This window comes from Solanum verrucosum, unplaced genomic scaffold (genome assembly GCF_900185275.1).
Source record: "Solanum verrucosum unplaced genomic scaffold, falcon-dt-bn FXZP01000009.1, whole genome shotgun sequence".
Lineage (NCBI taxonomy): Eukaryota > Viridiplantae > Streptophyta > Magnoliopsida > Solanales > Solanaceae > Solanum > Solanum verrucosum.
Window position 1 is genome coordinate 1,673,939 of NW_026020231.1, and position 16,810 is coordinate 1,690,748.

At 37.6% G+C, this 16,810-nt stretch overlaps 1 protein-coding gene across 1 annotated transcript; it reads left to right on the plus strand.

Moving 5' to 3' along the window:
• The first annotated feature begins 629 nt into the window (after positions 1–629).
• On the plus strand, positions 630–14,506 carry LOC125832384 (formin-like protein 20). The gene is made up of 17 exons (XM_049511526.1): positions 630–1,077; positions 1,511–2,217; positions 2,301–2,522; positions 2,615–5,121; positions 5,201–5,327; positions 5,572–5,643; positions 6,746–6,844; positions 6,976–7,017; positions 8,981–9,061; positions 9,129–9,179; positions 9,252–9,336; positions 10,451–10,545; positions 11,807–11,878; positions 11,956–12,072; positions 12,717–12,785; positions 12,884–12,950; positions 13,640–14,506. The coding sequence occupies exons 1-17, from the start codon at positions 1,005–1,007 to the stop codon at positions 13,786–13,788; spliced, it is 4,635 nt and encodes a 1,544-aa protein (XP_049367483.1). The 5' UTR covers positions 630–1,004; the 3' UTR covers positions 13,789–14,506.
• The last annotated feature ends 2,304 nt before the right edge of the window (positions 14,507–16,810 follow it).

Sequence of the window (16,810 nt, forward strand, 5' to 3'; positions counted from 1 at the left end):
CAAAAGAAGTGTGCTAAAAAGGCATTAGGAGGCAAATGGTTTTTTTGAAAAGAAAACAAAAGCATAGTAATAAATAAATGTTCTTTTTAATTTCACTTCAACTAACAGAGCTTTATACTCACTTAAATTAAATAAATAGACATATATATCTTACTTGACATATTACACGTTGAACACGTAAATAAATTATCACACAAATTATATCTCATCTAAAAAAACCCAAATTTGAAAAAAGAGAGGAGTGGAACCAGATTCAGTCGGGTCGGGTAGTTTGGACTTTGGGTGACGCATGTGATTAAAATTGGCTTTTTTTGTCGGAACCCCTATACCCCAATTCCTCATCTCTCTTTTTCCGTGTCAGCCTTTACTCTGTCCATATACGCCACATGGTCCATTTAGCCCCTCACCCTCCGCATCAGACAACGAACCAACACGGGTTCGGTTCGGGTGTATTTACTTTTTCCGGATCCAAGTATGTACACAGTAGTTTCCTGTATGTTTACGACTATTCTCAAACTTTTCAGTCCACTACGTTTCTTCTTCTTCTCGCTTTTGCCTAATTTGCCTTTCTCTCTCTCTCTCTCTCTCTCCATCTATCTAGCTGACTTTCCTAAAAACAATGGCAACGATCATATCTTCCATTCTCATCTAATCCATTCTTCAACTCTCTTTTGAATTTTGAATTTTTTCCTTCAACTTACAAACCCTAAACTCATTTTCACCTCGATCTCACTTCTTCTGCTGTTTTCTAGACTGTTTTATTGGTTGAGCTATTGTAGTTTGAAGAAATCCAGCTGTATTTTGCATTCTGGTGGTGATTATTATACTACATTAAGTGAATTATTGATGTATTTGTAGAAGGGAGTTAATTTGAGATCAATTGAACTGTTGAATTGGGAATTTTGTAGAGAGATCTGTTTTACGGGTGAATTTGGTGTACTTTGAAGTGAAGGGTGGAATTGGAGGGGTTTTGGATCCGATCAGGGGAGAAACAGCGCCATTAGATGGCGCTGTTCAGACGGTTCTTCTATAGGAAGCCGCCGGATCGGCTTTTAGAGATCTCTGAGCGGGTTTATGGTAAACTGCTGTTTTTCTAGCCTGGAAGTTTGTAATTTTGTGTTTTATTCTGTTGTTGAGCTTATGAACTGTGTTAAGAATAGTTTCCAGTAGCTTCTTGTTTCTGCATTTTACTTTACTTTTATCATGTTTCCTTGTTGATCAATATCCCTATTAGCTACATTTGGAATATCAGCCGTTGCTTTTCGATGTAAGTGAAGTCCTAGACTAGAGGAAATGCAACTCCTTGCGATAAAATGTGCTAGTACCCTCATTTTAGTGTTGCAGCTTCTTTTAGATTAGATGTTTTTCTGCGGTTATTCTTCTTGAAGAACTATATTACTGTCTTCATATCTCAAAGTAGGCAGTTCTTTAGAGCTATATAGCTTCTTTGGGTTGAGAGTGTAAATAACTGACATTTTCTCTTCTTTTCCTTTGTACGTCATACTTGCAGTGTTTGATTGCTGCTTCTCCACTGACGTGTTGGATGAAGATGAGTACAAGACATATATGGGAGGGATTGTAGCTCAGCTGCAGGACCACTATGCAGATGCTTCTTTCATGGTTTTTAACTTTAGGGAAGGTGATAGGAGGAGCCAAATATCTGACATATTGTCTCAGTATGATATGACTGTGATGGATTATCCTCGGCAATATGAAGGGTGTCCACTTCTGCCTCTGGAGATGATCCACCACTTCTTGCGCTCGAGTGAGAGTTGGCTTTCACTTGAGGGTCAGCAAAATGTCCTGTTAATGCACTGTGAGAGGGGAGGCTGGCCTGTACTTGCTTTTATGCTTGCTGGCCTTCTTTTGTACCGAAAACAGTACACTGGTGAGCTTAAAACTCTTGAAATGGTATACAAGCAGGCCCCTAGGGAGCTGCTCCATCTTTTGTCACCTCTGAATCCACAGCCATCTCAGCTTAGATATCTCCAGTACATCTCCAGAAAAATTTTTGGTTCAGAATGGCTGCCATCAGATACACCTTTTGCCTTAGATTGCATCATACTTAGTTTTCCTCCTCTATTTGATAGAGGGAGAGGCTGTCGACCTGTACTTCGCGTCTATGGACAGGACCCTGCTTCAACAACTTCGAATAGGAACTCTAAGCTCCTCTTTTCAACTCTAAAGACAAAAAAACATGCTCGCTTCTACCAACAGGTAATTCCCAGCTTTAAAGTTGAGACTTTTTATGAAGATAAGTTAGCTGAAATCTCAAGTAGTCTGCTAATTCCTCACTGCAGGAAGAGTGTTCAATGGTGAAAATTGACATTCATTGTCGTGTCCAAGGAGATGTTGTTCTCGAGTGCGTCCATTTGGAAGATGACCTAGTAAGGGAAGAAATGATGTTCAGGGTCATGTTCCACACCACATTTATTCGCTCAAATGTTTTGATGTTAATGCGTGATGATGTTGATGTCCTATGGGATGCAAAAGACCAATTTCCTAGAGGGTTCAAAGCAGAGGTCTGGTATTTATTTCTCACTTTAGATCTTAGTTCCCCCTTAAATATCTACTATGAAATTGTGAAGTTGAAGAATACTCATATCTGTACCAGGTACACTTTTCGGATCCTGATGCTGTTCCATCTGTTGTCACTGAAGAAGTGCCAAGTGAGGATGAGAATGGGACTGAAGGTGCTTCACCTGAGGAGTTTTTTGAAGTCGAAGAGATATTCAGCAATGCCACTGATGGGCAGGATGGAAGGGGGGAATCTGGAGCCCACATTGTCAAGGAAAGTTTGCAGGATGATGATAGTATTGAAATGATCTGGAAAGAGGAGGTGGAACATCATGCATTTCAAGATTGTGCATCAGACGAAGTAAATCACAAGCAAGAAGGAAAGATTGATTCTAATCGCTCTGCATCAGAAAAAAATATTTTAGGAGATAGAGACAACTCTATACCTTCCAAGGTTGTAGTTTCCAATGGTACTAGCAACATGGAATCAGAACAGGTAATATCTGGGGATTGTGTTGCATCAGAAAATGGGGAGCTAAAGCAAGATAAAGAAGACACTCTGAGACAGAAGAAGTTAGAGAGGGAAGGTTCGCAACAGAAGGTGAGTGCTGATACTAATAAACAAAAAAGTGACAAGATAGCCTCATCTCTAAAGAAACAATTGCTCTCCAACGCTAAACCTGCCACTGATGGCGTAGGTCCGAAAAATAAATCTAAACAGCAGGAAATCCAAGGCACTGTTTTACGACCGGCAAAGCCTAATGCAGTGTCCCGGTGGATCCCTCCCAACAAAGGTTCTTACACTAGTTCAATGCATGTATCGTATCCACCATCAAGGTATAACAGTGCTCCTCCTGTGCTTGCTCTCACCAAGGATTTTCAATCTGGGGTTAAATCAAAGTCACCATCTCCTCAAGCTTCTTCAGAAGCTATAGCTTCTGCTGAAGCAGGTCGTGTTTCAGGGAAAGACTCTTCATGTTCTGCATCGGGTATGTCAATGGTTGAGGGATCTGTTGCTACAATGTCTGCCCCAGAATCAGTTGAAAGCCACGCCCTGCAGCTTCATCCATCTCCTCATAGTCCGCTTCTTTCGCCATCTCCAATCACTTCATCTCATGAAACTTCTGATACTGAGGTAGCAGGAACTAATTCACCATCAGCGACTTCAGCTTTGTCTTCACAGGGGAGCAATATTACGACATCTTCTTTGACTCAGACGGACCCTTATTCTTCACCTGCTCTGGCCGCACCTCCCCAGCCACCTTTGTGCAGGCCATCCCTGTCACTTTCAAGTAACATCCGGTCATTTTCACCTCCTCCACCTCCCCCACCCCCTCCGCCTCCACCATTAACTAGCTCGAGGATGACTTCACTGGGTGCCTTTTCTCCTCCCCCACCACCACCACCTCCTCCACCTTTGCCCTCATCATCCAGTGTAATAAATGTTGGTAGGGTCCCTCCACCACCCCTTTGGATGGGGTATGGGACTACCTCAGAAGTAGTATCTAGTTCATCACCACCTCCACCTCCACCTCCACCTCCACCTCCTCCACCTCCTCCTATATATACATCCATTTTACCAAGATTGGCTAGCTTTGGGGGTTCCACATCGCCGCCACCTCCTCCCCCTCCTCCTATGCGTACTGGCTATTCTCCTCCTCCCCCGCCTCCTCCACCACCTCCTCCTCCTACACCTCCTACTCTTGCCCCACAAATCCTACATACCTCGCAAGTTGCTCCACCTCCACCGCCCCCACCACCACCACCACCTCCTTCAACATACGCTCCCCCTCCTTTATACAACACTCGATCTGCACCATCTCCACCACCTCCCCCTCCCCCTCCTTTTTCTAGAGCGCCAACTCCACCACCTCCCCCTCCCCCTCCTTTTTCTAGAGCGCCAACTCCACCACCTCCCCCTCCCCCTCCTTTTTCTAGAGCGCCAACTCCGCCACCTCCCCCTCCCCCTCCTTTTTCTAGAGCGCCAACTCCACCACCACCACCACCACCACCACCGCCTCCTTTACGTGGTTCTATACCACCACCACCACCTCCATTGCCTGGAGCTCCACCTCCTCCTATGTGGGGGCCTCCACCTCCACCTCCACCACCTGGAGCACCTCCTCCAATGCGGGGCCCTCCACCTCCTCCACTTCCTCCTGGAGGTGGCCCTCCTCCACCACCTCCACCAATACGTGGAGCTCCACCGCCTCCTCCTCCTCCTGGAGGTCGTGCACCTGGTCCACCTCCCCCACCTCCTCCGGGAGGACGCGCACCTGGTCCACCTCCCCCACCCCCTCCTGGAGGGCGTGCACCTGGTCCACCTCCCCCACCCCCTCCGGGAGGACGCGCACCTGGTCCACCTCCTCCACCGGGAGCTCCAAGACCTCCTGGTGGTGGACCTCCCCCACCACCACCGTTTGGTTCGAAAGGACCTGCAGTTGGCAGAGGCCTTCCTGCTGGGAGAGGGCAGGGATTTTCACGCGCAGCTGGTGGTGTAGCCCCACGAAGATCTAACTTAAAGCCGTTGCATTGGAGCAAGGTAACTAGGGCACTTCAAGGAAGCTTATGGGATGAACTACAAAGAAATGGAGAGACTCAATTGTATGTTTCATGCTTTTGAAGTTTGACATTGCTTATACTCCAGTCAATCAAATTACTAATATTTTTGCTTCAAATCTAGGTCACCAGAATTTGATTTTTCAGAACTTGAGACTCTTTTCTCTGCTACAGTCCCCAAGTCAGATAATGCGGGTAAATCTGGAGGGAGAAGGAAGTCTGTTGGGTCTAAACCTGACAGGGTTCACCTGGTAATCAATATGATATAACAATATGAGTGCTGAGTGTTACTGACCCAATTCTTTGTTCTTGTAATCTTTCCTGCTTCTACTTGTTCCATTCATTTCATGTTTCTTTTTACCTTTGCTTGGTACCTGCTAGATGAATGCTTGTAGTGGCTTTACATGCGTGTTTAATTTTGGTGGTTGAAGGAATTCCATTTTCTTGTTTTCTGTAAGTTCAACGTCTCTTCTTTAAGTAATTTTTTTCTGATAGGTTGACTTGAGGAGGGCAAATAATACTGAAATTATGCTCACAAAGGTGAAAATGCCACTGCCTGACATGATGGTAAGTTTGATGTTATTCTCTCCAATATTTCTTTCTTCTTTGTTTTGCTTTTCAAATAGGCCTTTTTTTGGTTCTTTTTTCCAAATAGAAACATCCTCTCCTGATCGCTGCAGAATGATAAGATCCTGATTGTTAGCTTGTTCAGACTACAGCCAAGAATTATATACTGTGTTCTGAGATAGGAGGAGCTTGAATCCTAAAAGTTGTAAAATCCGCTTCCATGTTAGCTTGGAATACACATGAGAAAGCCCTTATTTCTTGTTAAATTTAAAATTGTGGAAACAACAACAAGAAGTCAACAACAGTGAAATTCCACAAGTGGGGTCTGGCGAGGGCGGTGAGTACGCAGCCTTACACCTAAATTGTGTAATGTTTTATAATATGTCAAGGGCCCACTCGAACCACCATTCTATGTCAAGTTATGTCGCAAAGGATGTTAAGACTGAAAACATATAACAGTATACTTTTTTTCTGGATAATTTTTTTAAAAAAGAAATTGACTTATTTTTTGGATAATATTAACAATACACATGAAGTAAGAGTAGTAGAATTTCTCGTGCTGTTGGAATCTCCGCTTGAAAAATGTGGTATGTGGCTGTAGCTGTCCATTGTTAACTGAGAGGCTTTATTGTGGTTCTAATGGTCCAGGACAAAGAAAAGATGCTTAGTCCTTGTAATACTTCCCTTGCTGTTAGAGGACCTGCATTTTTCTGCTATTTCTTTTCGCTCTATTTTAGCATAAACAATGTGGAAAGATTCCGGTTAGACTGTTAGAGCCTGTCCTTTGTAAGCCAAAAGTTTGTAGAACCTCAAATTTGGGTGAAAAGGATAGCAGAAGTATTAGTAATGAATTATTCACCATGTGGTGTTCCTTGTGGATAGTTACAGGGTCATATTTGGTGGATCTAGCAGCTAGTTCTTACTGTGTATTTGGTAGACCTAGGTGATATCTTTATTCTTGAATATTCTTTCTAGTTTGTTTGATGTTCTCTATGTTCTCAACATGCTTGCTTGCTTTCTATCGCTCACCTAATAAAGTATGGTGGTTGGTTTACCTGACATCATCAAAAAACTTCAGTATGGTTGTTGGTTTTGTCTGTAGGCCGCTGCCCTTGCAATGGATGAGTCAATTTTAGATGCTGATCAGGTGGAGAATCTTATCAAGTTTTGTCCTACCAAAGATGAGATGGAACTTCTCAAGGTGAACTTACGTACTCTGCTGCTTTTCTATTGGCTGTAACTTTGTTTTCTTGCTCCTTTTCCTCTGGCTCCTCTACCAATTGACTTTTTCACTTTTATTTCTGCTAAATGTTTGCTATTACAACTGCTCAGAATTACACTGGCGACAAGGATCTTCTGGGAAAGTGTGAACAGGTTAGTCAATCACGTTCTTATAGTTGTCTCCTGAGTCCCTGGATGTTTCAGTTTTATTCTTTGATTGATATTCTTCATTTGCAAGTTCCATTCTTTACAGTGATATGTTGTCATGTACTTTTGTATAGTAAAAAACAGGGAGAACATCTGAATATTTTGCAGCAGCTACATTTGGCAATTAAAATTGATGCCCAATAGTGCTTGTGAGTTTTTATCTGATGCATGGACCTTGGTCTTGTTTTAGGTTTAGCCTTGGTAGGTGCCGTTGAGTTACAATTTAAAAGTAGTGCAATCTCACTAACAAAAGGCTTGTTTTACCATTAGCCAGTGTCAATAAATTCAAATTTCCCTTCTGCTTCTCTTTTGGATGATAAAATATTTTTAAGAGGACTTTCCTTCTCAATGGTAGGTATGTGCAAATTGACATTGATATATGATTTGGTAATTACTAATTAGGGGTAGTTCTTTGGTAATTCTTCTTACTCCTCTAATAATAATTACTGAGATGGAGAACCTTCGGGGTGGCCCAGTGGTTCGGGCTTGGGACTTCCATGTTGGAGGTCTCAATTTCGAAACCCCTTGTCAGCGAAAGCAAGGGGTTTGCCTTCTAGGTCGAGCTCGTCGCACCGGGCTTGCCTAGTGACGGTTACCTCTCCTATGTGGTTTGCGAGCTATTGCATAGGAGCGGGGGTTTTACCCTGTGCTCACCAAAGGGTAGCGGCTGCGGGTTTCCCTTGTCATAAATTACTGAGGAGGAGGTTCACATCTTCTGGTATTCATAGAGAAAGCATGGAAGTAGACACTGTTGCTTGCTTGTAAGACCGTCTTTAATGGCAAATGTTCAAGCTTAGCAAAGGTCTGTCAAGTGACAACGTTGAGGTTCAGTCTCTTCTGCTATTTGATTGAGAAAGCATGGAAATTTGATAGTTGTTTGTATCTTTAATGGCACAATGTTCAAGATGAGGAATGGATTAGTGCTCGAGTGAGGAAAGGTTTGGCCATTCCAGATTTTAAGAGAAAGTTAGGTGAACCGGGGTGCAAGGTTGAATATATTGTGTACATTGAGGGTGTTGAAACCCAAAAATTAAAACAATTGCATGGTTACTTCACACCCATATAGTTTGGCAACTGCAGTCCAGTTATAATCCCACAGGTAAGAACTAAGAAGAATAAGATAGTAGGAGAGTAATAATAGTAACAATACTGATAAGGGAAACTAGACAACACTCGACTAGCTACGAACCTCTACCCTAATCCTCGATCCCTATGCCCTCCTGTCTAAGGTTTTGTCCGTGCTAAGCTGCAGGTGTGCATCCATCTTCAACTACAATTCCAAAAAAAAAAAAGAACGAAAAATACTTGGAATATATGGCCAATGCCTACTTAGTTTCAACGTTGTATCACTCTGTGTATCACCTGTTTACTTAATTACAAGTAGGTGTTTTGTGTCTGATCTATCAAACCACCACCACATGAACCAAAAATTGTGATACCACATAAAATGAGAAGCAAACTAAATTTGGCTTCTATCCATAACGATATCCTGTGCTATTCCAGATGAGAAATTATGGCATTTTTATATTCAGTGTGTCAAATTAATTTCTCCGAGACACCTGAATATTTTTGCCATTTTTTTTCAGTTTCAAAAAAATATTCAGTCTCAGAGAAAACTAATTTGAGAGGCCGGCACACATCAGATATTCATGATAATGAATTGTACCCTGTTGTATTGTTGTGTTTCTGTAGAATATTTTGAATGCTTTTGGTTTGGTTGATGTTAGATTTGCTTGTTCCATTACCCTTGTTCAGAAAATACTTGTAATCATGGGATCTTTTCCCTGCCTTGATGGCTCTTTTATGTTTTAATGATTTGAATAATAACTGTTTCTCAGGGTGATATGATACTACCTTATTGCTCAATCTTAATGCATTGGTGGTATTTCTGATATTGTGTGTCTTCCAGTTTTTTCTGGAGCTCATGAAGGTGCCCCGAGTAGAGTCAAAACTAAGAGTTTTTCTCTTCAAGATCCAGTTCAACTCTCAGGTTTGTTTGCATCTAGTAATCTTCTGAAATAAGTATCTTCTATCATCTGAAATTAGCTTTATCTCAGGTCACAGACTTCAAAAAAAGCTTGAACACAGTGAACTCTGCTTGTGAAGAGGTACTTCTCTAGGTTCTATATTTCATTTCTTTATTTTCCCTGTTTTCTTAGCATAACTCAGTTTGCTTGTAGCAGGTCCGACATTCTCTTAAATTGAAGGAAATATTGAAGAAAATATTGTATCTAGGGAATGCATTGAACCAGGGAACTGCCAGAGGTAAGAATCTCCATCCCTTGTATAATTCTTCAAAATCTCAGCTTTCTGATTATAGACTAATCCGGGAAAGTTTGATAAATATGTACGACAAATTCTATTGCCTCCATATGGAACTTGTGGCTTTTCAAATTTATAAATTAAATACAATGATTGCCCGACAAGATAAACTAGGAGAAATACCGCAACTAGAGGTTTCAATTGTCTATTGTAAGTTTACTATTGAAGTGAGTGGGACACAATCTTTTACCCTGAAAGTAGTGGATTGCTTAGGTAAGTTAATAAAGTCACAAAATTGATTCTTTTTTGTTGAAGTTTGTTAATTTTGCATACGAGAAGTTCAGATAAATTGAGAGATTCATCAATGTGCGGACTACTAGTACATAATATATGCTGCTTAGACTATTTATTTAGATGACGAGTAAAATTGCTAAAATGGGTACCAAATGGACCATTGCTATCAGTTACAAGTTGTGCCTGGCTTACGTTATTCCTTCATGGACTTGGATCCTGTTTGGATTGGCTTATTTTAGGTGCTTTTAAATCAAAATAGCTTTTAAGCATCTTTTGTAGTGTTCAGATACAATTTAAAAGTGCTTTTAAGCACTTGTTTTAAAGCCAAAGTAACAAATATAAGCCAAAGGCCATAAGTTAGAAATTTAACTTATGGCTTTTTGCTTATAAGCTATAAGCTATAAGCCCATCCAAACAGGCTCTTAATCATCAGATAAAATAATACTTTTCTTTTGATTCATAAATGAACTATGTTACCTCACTTTTTAGCTGTTCCAAATCAATTAGAGGACCAACACATTGTTTTATCTGATGGAACTAGAGGGTTAACAAATTTTGCTCAATAGTTTTGGTCCTGAGCTAGATGATTTTCGCATTTTGAAAATCTGGAAAACTAAAGCATATGTTCTTACATATAAGTGATAGTAAGGTTGTGTGTCTTGACATGGATAATTCAGTTTCTTGGTATTTGTTTGTATATAACATCTTGCTCGATATATTATGTTTATTCCAATGGAGCTTGTTCTGTAATGTACGTGCTCAAGCAGTTCAAAATTTTGATTTAGAATTCCAGCGCTAAGTTCGGGAATTTTCTTTTATTCAGGTTCTGCCATTGGATTTAAGTTGGACAGTCTATTGAAGCTCACTGATACTCGTGCTACTAACAATAAGATGACACTCATGCATTATCTTTGTAAGGTGTGGATGAGTCTTTCAGTTTCACTTTTTCTGTTTCGAAGTGATTATGTTTACTATTTCAGCCTTCTTTCCAATTTCTATACTTAGAGAAATGGTACCCTTATATTATGCTTTTCAGCAATGTCACCTCATGAAAACAGTGGTGATGTTGAATTTCTTTAATGCTTCCTTTAATTTTCCTTTTCACCGGTTGACTGTCTGAAAAGCAATGTGAAAAGACCATTTTCAGAGGATTAAAAAGATGAGATTCTGGAAAGACGTGTTGATTTGCAAGCAGCTCCAACTATGGACTATGAAATGAAAATGTTTCATCATTTTAACATTAGTGCTTTGTTAGAAATGCTGTGAGGAAAGTCCAGGGCAAGAAGATTGATCAATTTGATGCATGTGCGGTTTTTCTATTTTGTTAATTATATATGCAAGTGTGTACATTTCATAGGGATTGCTATAGAGGTTGAAAATGACATCATGCATACTTCATTTTAAGTTACAGGCATTTTACATGTTAGACGTGGCACTGAAAGAAAATTGAAGTACAGTCTAGTCCCAAATATGTGGATAGTCTTCAGTTTTACTTTGTACCACATTAAAGACCAAAAAGGATAAATGATATATCTAGCTATATACCTATTCATAGTTAGTACAGCCTCGTCCAATTTATGTGGTACTTCTTTTATTTATAGTCTGTCCCAAAAGAACGATATCTTTCTATATTTACAAACAATTTAACTTTGCTTCCCTTTGTTGAGATATTATGTAATTAAGTAAATAAATATTTGATCTCTCTATTCCAGTAAATAAGTGCTCAAATGTGATCTTACTTTCTAAAGATGGTCCGCTTGGGAAGTATATTTTGGAAATATGAAACACAAATTATTCCTTCAAGGACCTTGACCTTGGCTTCTGATAGTTCGCTGCATCTTGCCAAAGTGCTACAGTTTTAGGCATTATTTGGTGCAAGATTGATTATGTGTAACGCTATTAGAAAAGTTCTTAAACTAAGGCACATTTTTAAAAGGTTACTTCTCCTTACACATCGGTGAGACACTCTTTTGTTTGTAAAGGATTTTGAGGTAGCCGTTCCTTCTATTCGTAGTTTTATTCTCCTGGCATGAGATGCCTCTTTTCTCAGTTGTCTGAACATTTCTGTAGCTGAGAAGTATTTTCTTTAATTTTACTTATTTGTTTATCTACCTGAATATGTTATCTAATTGATAAATGTAAAAGGCCTCTTAATAACTAATTGCTTTTCTTTTCTTAGGTTCTTGCTTCCAAGTCACCATCACTTTTAGACTTTCACGTAGATCTTGTAAGCCTGGAAGCTGCGTCAAAGGTTACTTGTCTTATCTCTATATGATTATATATCTTTGAATTTATCAGGATTGGTAAGGAATTCATTTCTTCTTGCAGATACAATTGAAGTCTTTAGCTGAAGAAATGCAAGCAATCATCAAGGGTTTGGAGAAAGTTAAAAAAGAACTGGAGGCTTCGGAGACTGATGGCCCTGTGTCTGAAATTTTTCGCAAGGTATTGTGGTGGTTGTATTTCTTTTCAACTGTCTAAGTTTTATGTGTTTATATGTGCAACTATCCTACATGGGTGTTAGGATGTCTGAGAGCACTCCTTTGATCATCAGGTTAAGACGTCACTTCTTGCTCGGACATAATTTTTAGGACTACAATATCCTCCTAATGTCTTGTGAGATTAAAAAAATTAATGAAAAGATCTGCTTCTGAAGCAATTGTCTCAGTTTTGTATCTTATATTTTCCTCCGATTCTTAATATCTCTATTTGATTATTTCTTGATCTGATGGATAGATTGTGAATCAAGATATATTTTTACTTCATTATGGCATAAAGCTGCTGCAGTAAAATTCCATGTATCTTTTGATGAAAAGAGTCTGAACTCCTGTGCCACCTCTTCTATCTCTGGAAATTGGATGACTTTATTTACCTTTTGTTTATTCATTTAACAAAAAGGTGATGGAATCATTCAATAAGCACATCAAAGCTCTATTTCTATTGTTTCTTAAAGTGTACTAAGTTTCTGTGCACATTATTATCATTATCATTCTCTAAAAGACACAAGTGTACCCCCTCCCTCAATGAAAAGGGGGAAAAGAACAAAATTTTTGTTCCTTATAGGTTTGTTCTTTTGTCTTACAAATCAGACCTTAAAGGAATTCGTTGGTGTGGCTGAAGCACAGGTTGACTCTGTCAAGGATTTATATTCTGTTGCGGTAATTTCCTTCGTGTTTTATTATATCTTTGTTATATTATGTTGCAAAGTCATCTTCCTATATGCCAATATAATGTTTAATTGTCATAACTTGCACAGGGCAGAAATGCAGATGCACTTGCACTATATTTCGGTGAGGATCCTGCCCGTTGTCCATTTGAGCAAGGTAGCATATGTACAATATACTTTTAATCCCCTCCACACTGCTAGCAAAATTGAGCGGATGAAAGTTGTCTCCTTCAAGAGTTTTGAACTATGCTTTGTTGCCTTCAATGACCTAGTCATTTTCAATTCTAACTACAAGATGTGAATAGGTGTGTTAAAGTTAGCCTAGTGTTAATCCTCTTAGACATAGTAACTGCTCCACGATTTTATGGAAAGATATGACTGCATTTTTTTTAGCTCTTGTTAGAGCTGGAATTGATAATCAGTATGCTAATTTTATGAGATTTGATTGATCTGGGATACATCTGAGAGTCTTCCTCATCAAGGTTTCCAGTGTCTGAGGGTATAGTAATATGAGATGGAGCTTAAGCTGTCGTTTTGTGTGAAGTGTTTATTTTGTCCTTTATGACCATTCTATATTTTCCTTATGTCTTTGCCATCTAGTACTTTCCAACAAGGTATCACTTTCAAACGCTTGTCTCCTTGTAACCACTGGGAGCTTACTGTCCAGAGATAAACAAGTCTCTTAAGAAGAATTGTTCTCTGTACATGAATGAAGCATGAATCACCTTTTTTTTTTTTTTTGCTACGTGTGAATGATTACTTAAGTACGTGTACACATTTTACTTCAATTGGAGTTGCATCTGATGGATCTGTTTGTTTTTTGTGCATCTGTTTGACACTGTACAGTCACGGCAACCCTCTTAAATTTTGTGAGGCTGTTCCGCAAAGCCCACGAAGAGAACTTGAAGCAGGCTGAATTAGAAAGGAAGAAAGTTCAGAAGGAGGAAATGGAGAACGCTAAAGGAGTTAATCTCAATAAGAAGGGTTTCAAGTGAATTGGGAATGATTTCATTGTTTCAGGGAATAGGTGTCGAACGATCTGTCTGTTGGTTATGTTAACTGAAGATATCTACCGAAGACAGACCAGAAGGCTCTTAATGTAAGTGCTTTGGCATTCTTTGGATTCAAGAAAGAATGTTGAGGCTTGTAAACCAGAGTGCAGTGAATGCTTTGCAGATAGGAAGCTGAATCGGACACATCATTGTCGGGGCTCTTGGATGATGCAAGCAACCTGTCGCTCCATAAATTGATCGCCTTGAATTTTTGTTATTGGTAGGTGATCATGAATGCTATCCAACCTGGAGAAATTTGCTACATGATTAAACAGATGCTGCAATCAAGAGCACGAATTTGGATAGAGCCAACATGCTGGACTCGGTGTTGCCACAATGTCCAGTGTTTACCAATGACCGCCCTTACGCCATGCCAACTGTAAATTAGAAGTGTAACATCAGTTTGTATAAAACCTAACCAGTATGTCTAGATTCAAAGTTATTCTTTTCATTGTAACATAGAAAAAAAGGGTTTCCTATTGTGTCAGTTTTGATGGGAACCTGCCACGAAATTGATTGTACAGAAAGCAGCATAGGAGAGGATAGAGATAGATTCTATTAACAAATAGTATTGTATCAATATGTAGGCTTTAGGATTAGTTCCCCTTTCCTAAATACAAATTTTGGAAAATATTCTGATATCTTCATTTTTTTTAGTAACTCAAGCCTTCTTGACAATTACTCATAAATTTGTGGTCATTGAATTTGTCAAATGTATGATTAAAATCACAAATTTGTTTTTTCGTATCACTAAAATTACTCAAGTTATTATAACATTTTCAAGAAATACAAAATGTTGGTGCTGCTTTCTTAAGAAAGATCATGAGCAACAAAAATCAGAACCAGAAGTTTTTTAAGGGATGAATAAGTAAAATTATTTTTTTATTTATGATTTTTTAATATACGTATGAAAAGAAAAATAATCAACTAATATGAAATTACGTAGAAAGTTGACCACACGTGCAAAAAGGATTTCAGTTAATTTGCCACTTTAAAAGTTTGGGAGAAAGTCACTTTCCCATGTATCATGTATGGTTCCAAACAAAGCAAGGCATGATTAATAACTCTCTTATCCAAGGAAAAAAAATCCTTTAATGTTCTTTTAACTCATTTGATATTTAACTAAATAAGAAACGTATGCTTAGCCACTAGTGATATTGTTTGTTCCAGATTTAGATCCTTACAACTTTAAAAACGATAATTTATTTTGTCTTGCGAACAATAATTTAGGACAATAACAAAAAGTAAATAAAAATTCAAATGAATAAAAACATAAATAAAAGTCACAACATAACAAACATAGCAAAAAAAAAAACAAAGAATTCTTCGTAAAAGAGACCACTCATGACTCATACCCTTAATTCAAACACGAACTAATTTCTCATTAAGAAAATAATTTGAAATTTCATCTCGACATATATAACTAAAACTCATTTGACTATCTAGGGATCCATTTTGTAACGAAATTCCAATTACGATTGTCCCAGCTCTTCCAGAATCCGGTATCTCGAATGGACCAATGGACAATGAGACGACCTTTGTCTTCATTTGGATCATATGCAGTGAAATTGGCTGTTGAATTATACCATAAAGTAAAACATTTATAATATTCATTAGTTGTACCATAATCAAATGTATATTCTTCATATTTACGTACCAAAGTTGCATCAACTCCAGGGAGTTTACCTAATTCACATCTAAATGACACAACTGGATTAAGATTAGGCAAATCATCAATAAGATGAATGCTTTTTCTAGGTGAATCAGCAACAGAATAAAATGAGAATTGAGACAAAGTTAAAGACATAACAAGAATGAGAAACAAGGGAGAGTTGGTATTACGAGTCATTGTTTTTTTAAGGTACTTCTGACAAAAAATATTTTTTGATATAAATAGATTTTGAAAAATTGATCAAACATTATAAATAGATTCATGTAATTTGTTTTGAAAGAATTAATCCAACTTTAGTCAAATATGTCTTAAATTTATAGCAAGAAGATCATATCTTATTAATTACTAGATCAAAACTTCACCATAAATGAATAATACAGTATTTACTTTCTTCATTATTTTTATTGGCTCTTATATTAAAATAAAATAAAATTCTTCACTTGTTTATTTTAACATATCAAGAGAAATTTATTAGTTTATGAGTCATTGTTTTTTTAAAAGTACTTCTGATAAAAATAAAAAAAAACACTTTTCGAAATAAATAGATTTTACAAAGTTAGATTAAAAAATATATTTAGCTTCATGTAACATTTAGTCAAAATATGTCTTAAATTTATAACAAGAAGATCATATCTTATTAATTACTACATTAAATCTTCACCATGAATGATTAAATAGTATTTACTTCATTTTATTTTACTGGCTTTTACATTTGATATAAATTTTTTCTGTTATATTTGTTTATTTTAGCAAATCAAGAAAATTTTAGAATTTTATTTCAAACTATACTTATCATTTATAACTTTTACCTCTTAATTTTCTGCTTCTTTAAAAGCATGACTTGAATACTTTATTTTAATGCTTTAAAATAGTTTCAAACTTTATGATATACATCTTTTTTTAGATTAAATAAATGTTTTGAGATGCCGTTCTTTTATGAGACTATGTTATAATACTATATTTTGATTAGGGTTAATTACACTAAATACTCTAATATATGACTTAATTTCAAATGCATCCCCTATATTTTAAAATCAAACACTTTGCCCTCTTATTCTTTGTATGTACATTTTGAGCTTACACTCTGTATGAGGTATATCTAAAACGAAGTCTTTTATATTGAATATAATTATTCAAAGACAAATTAGAGTTGTAAATAAAAAGTTTTGGTGTAATTTCAAGAGAATTTTGAAGTGGAAGAATAAATAAATAAAAATAAGAAATTCATATACAATAAATATAATAAAAATCAAATTGTAAACCCCTGCATTCAAGTACAAGATTAGATCAAGT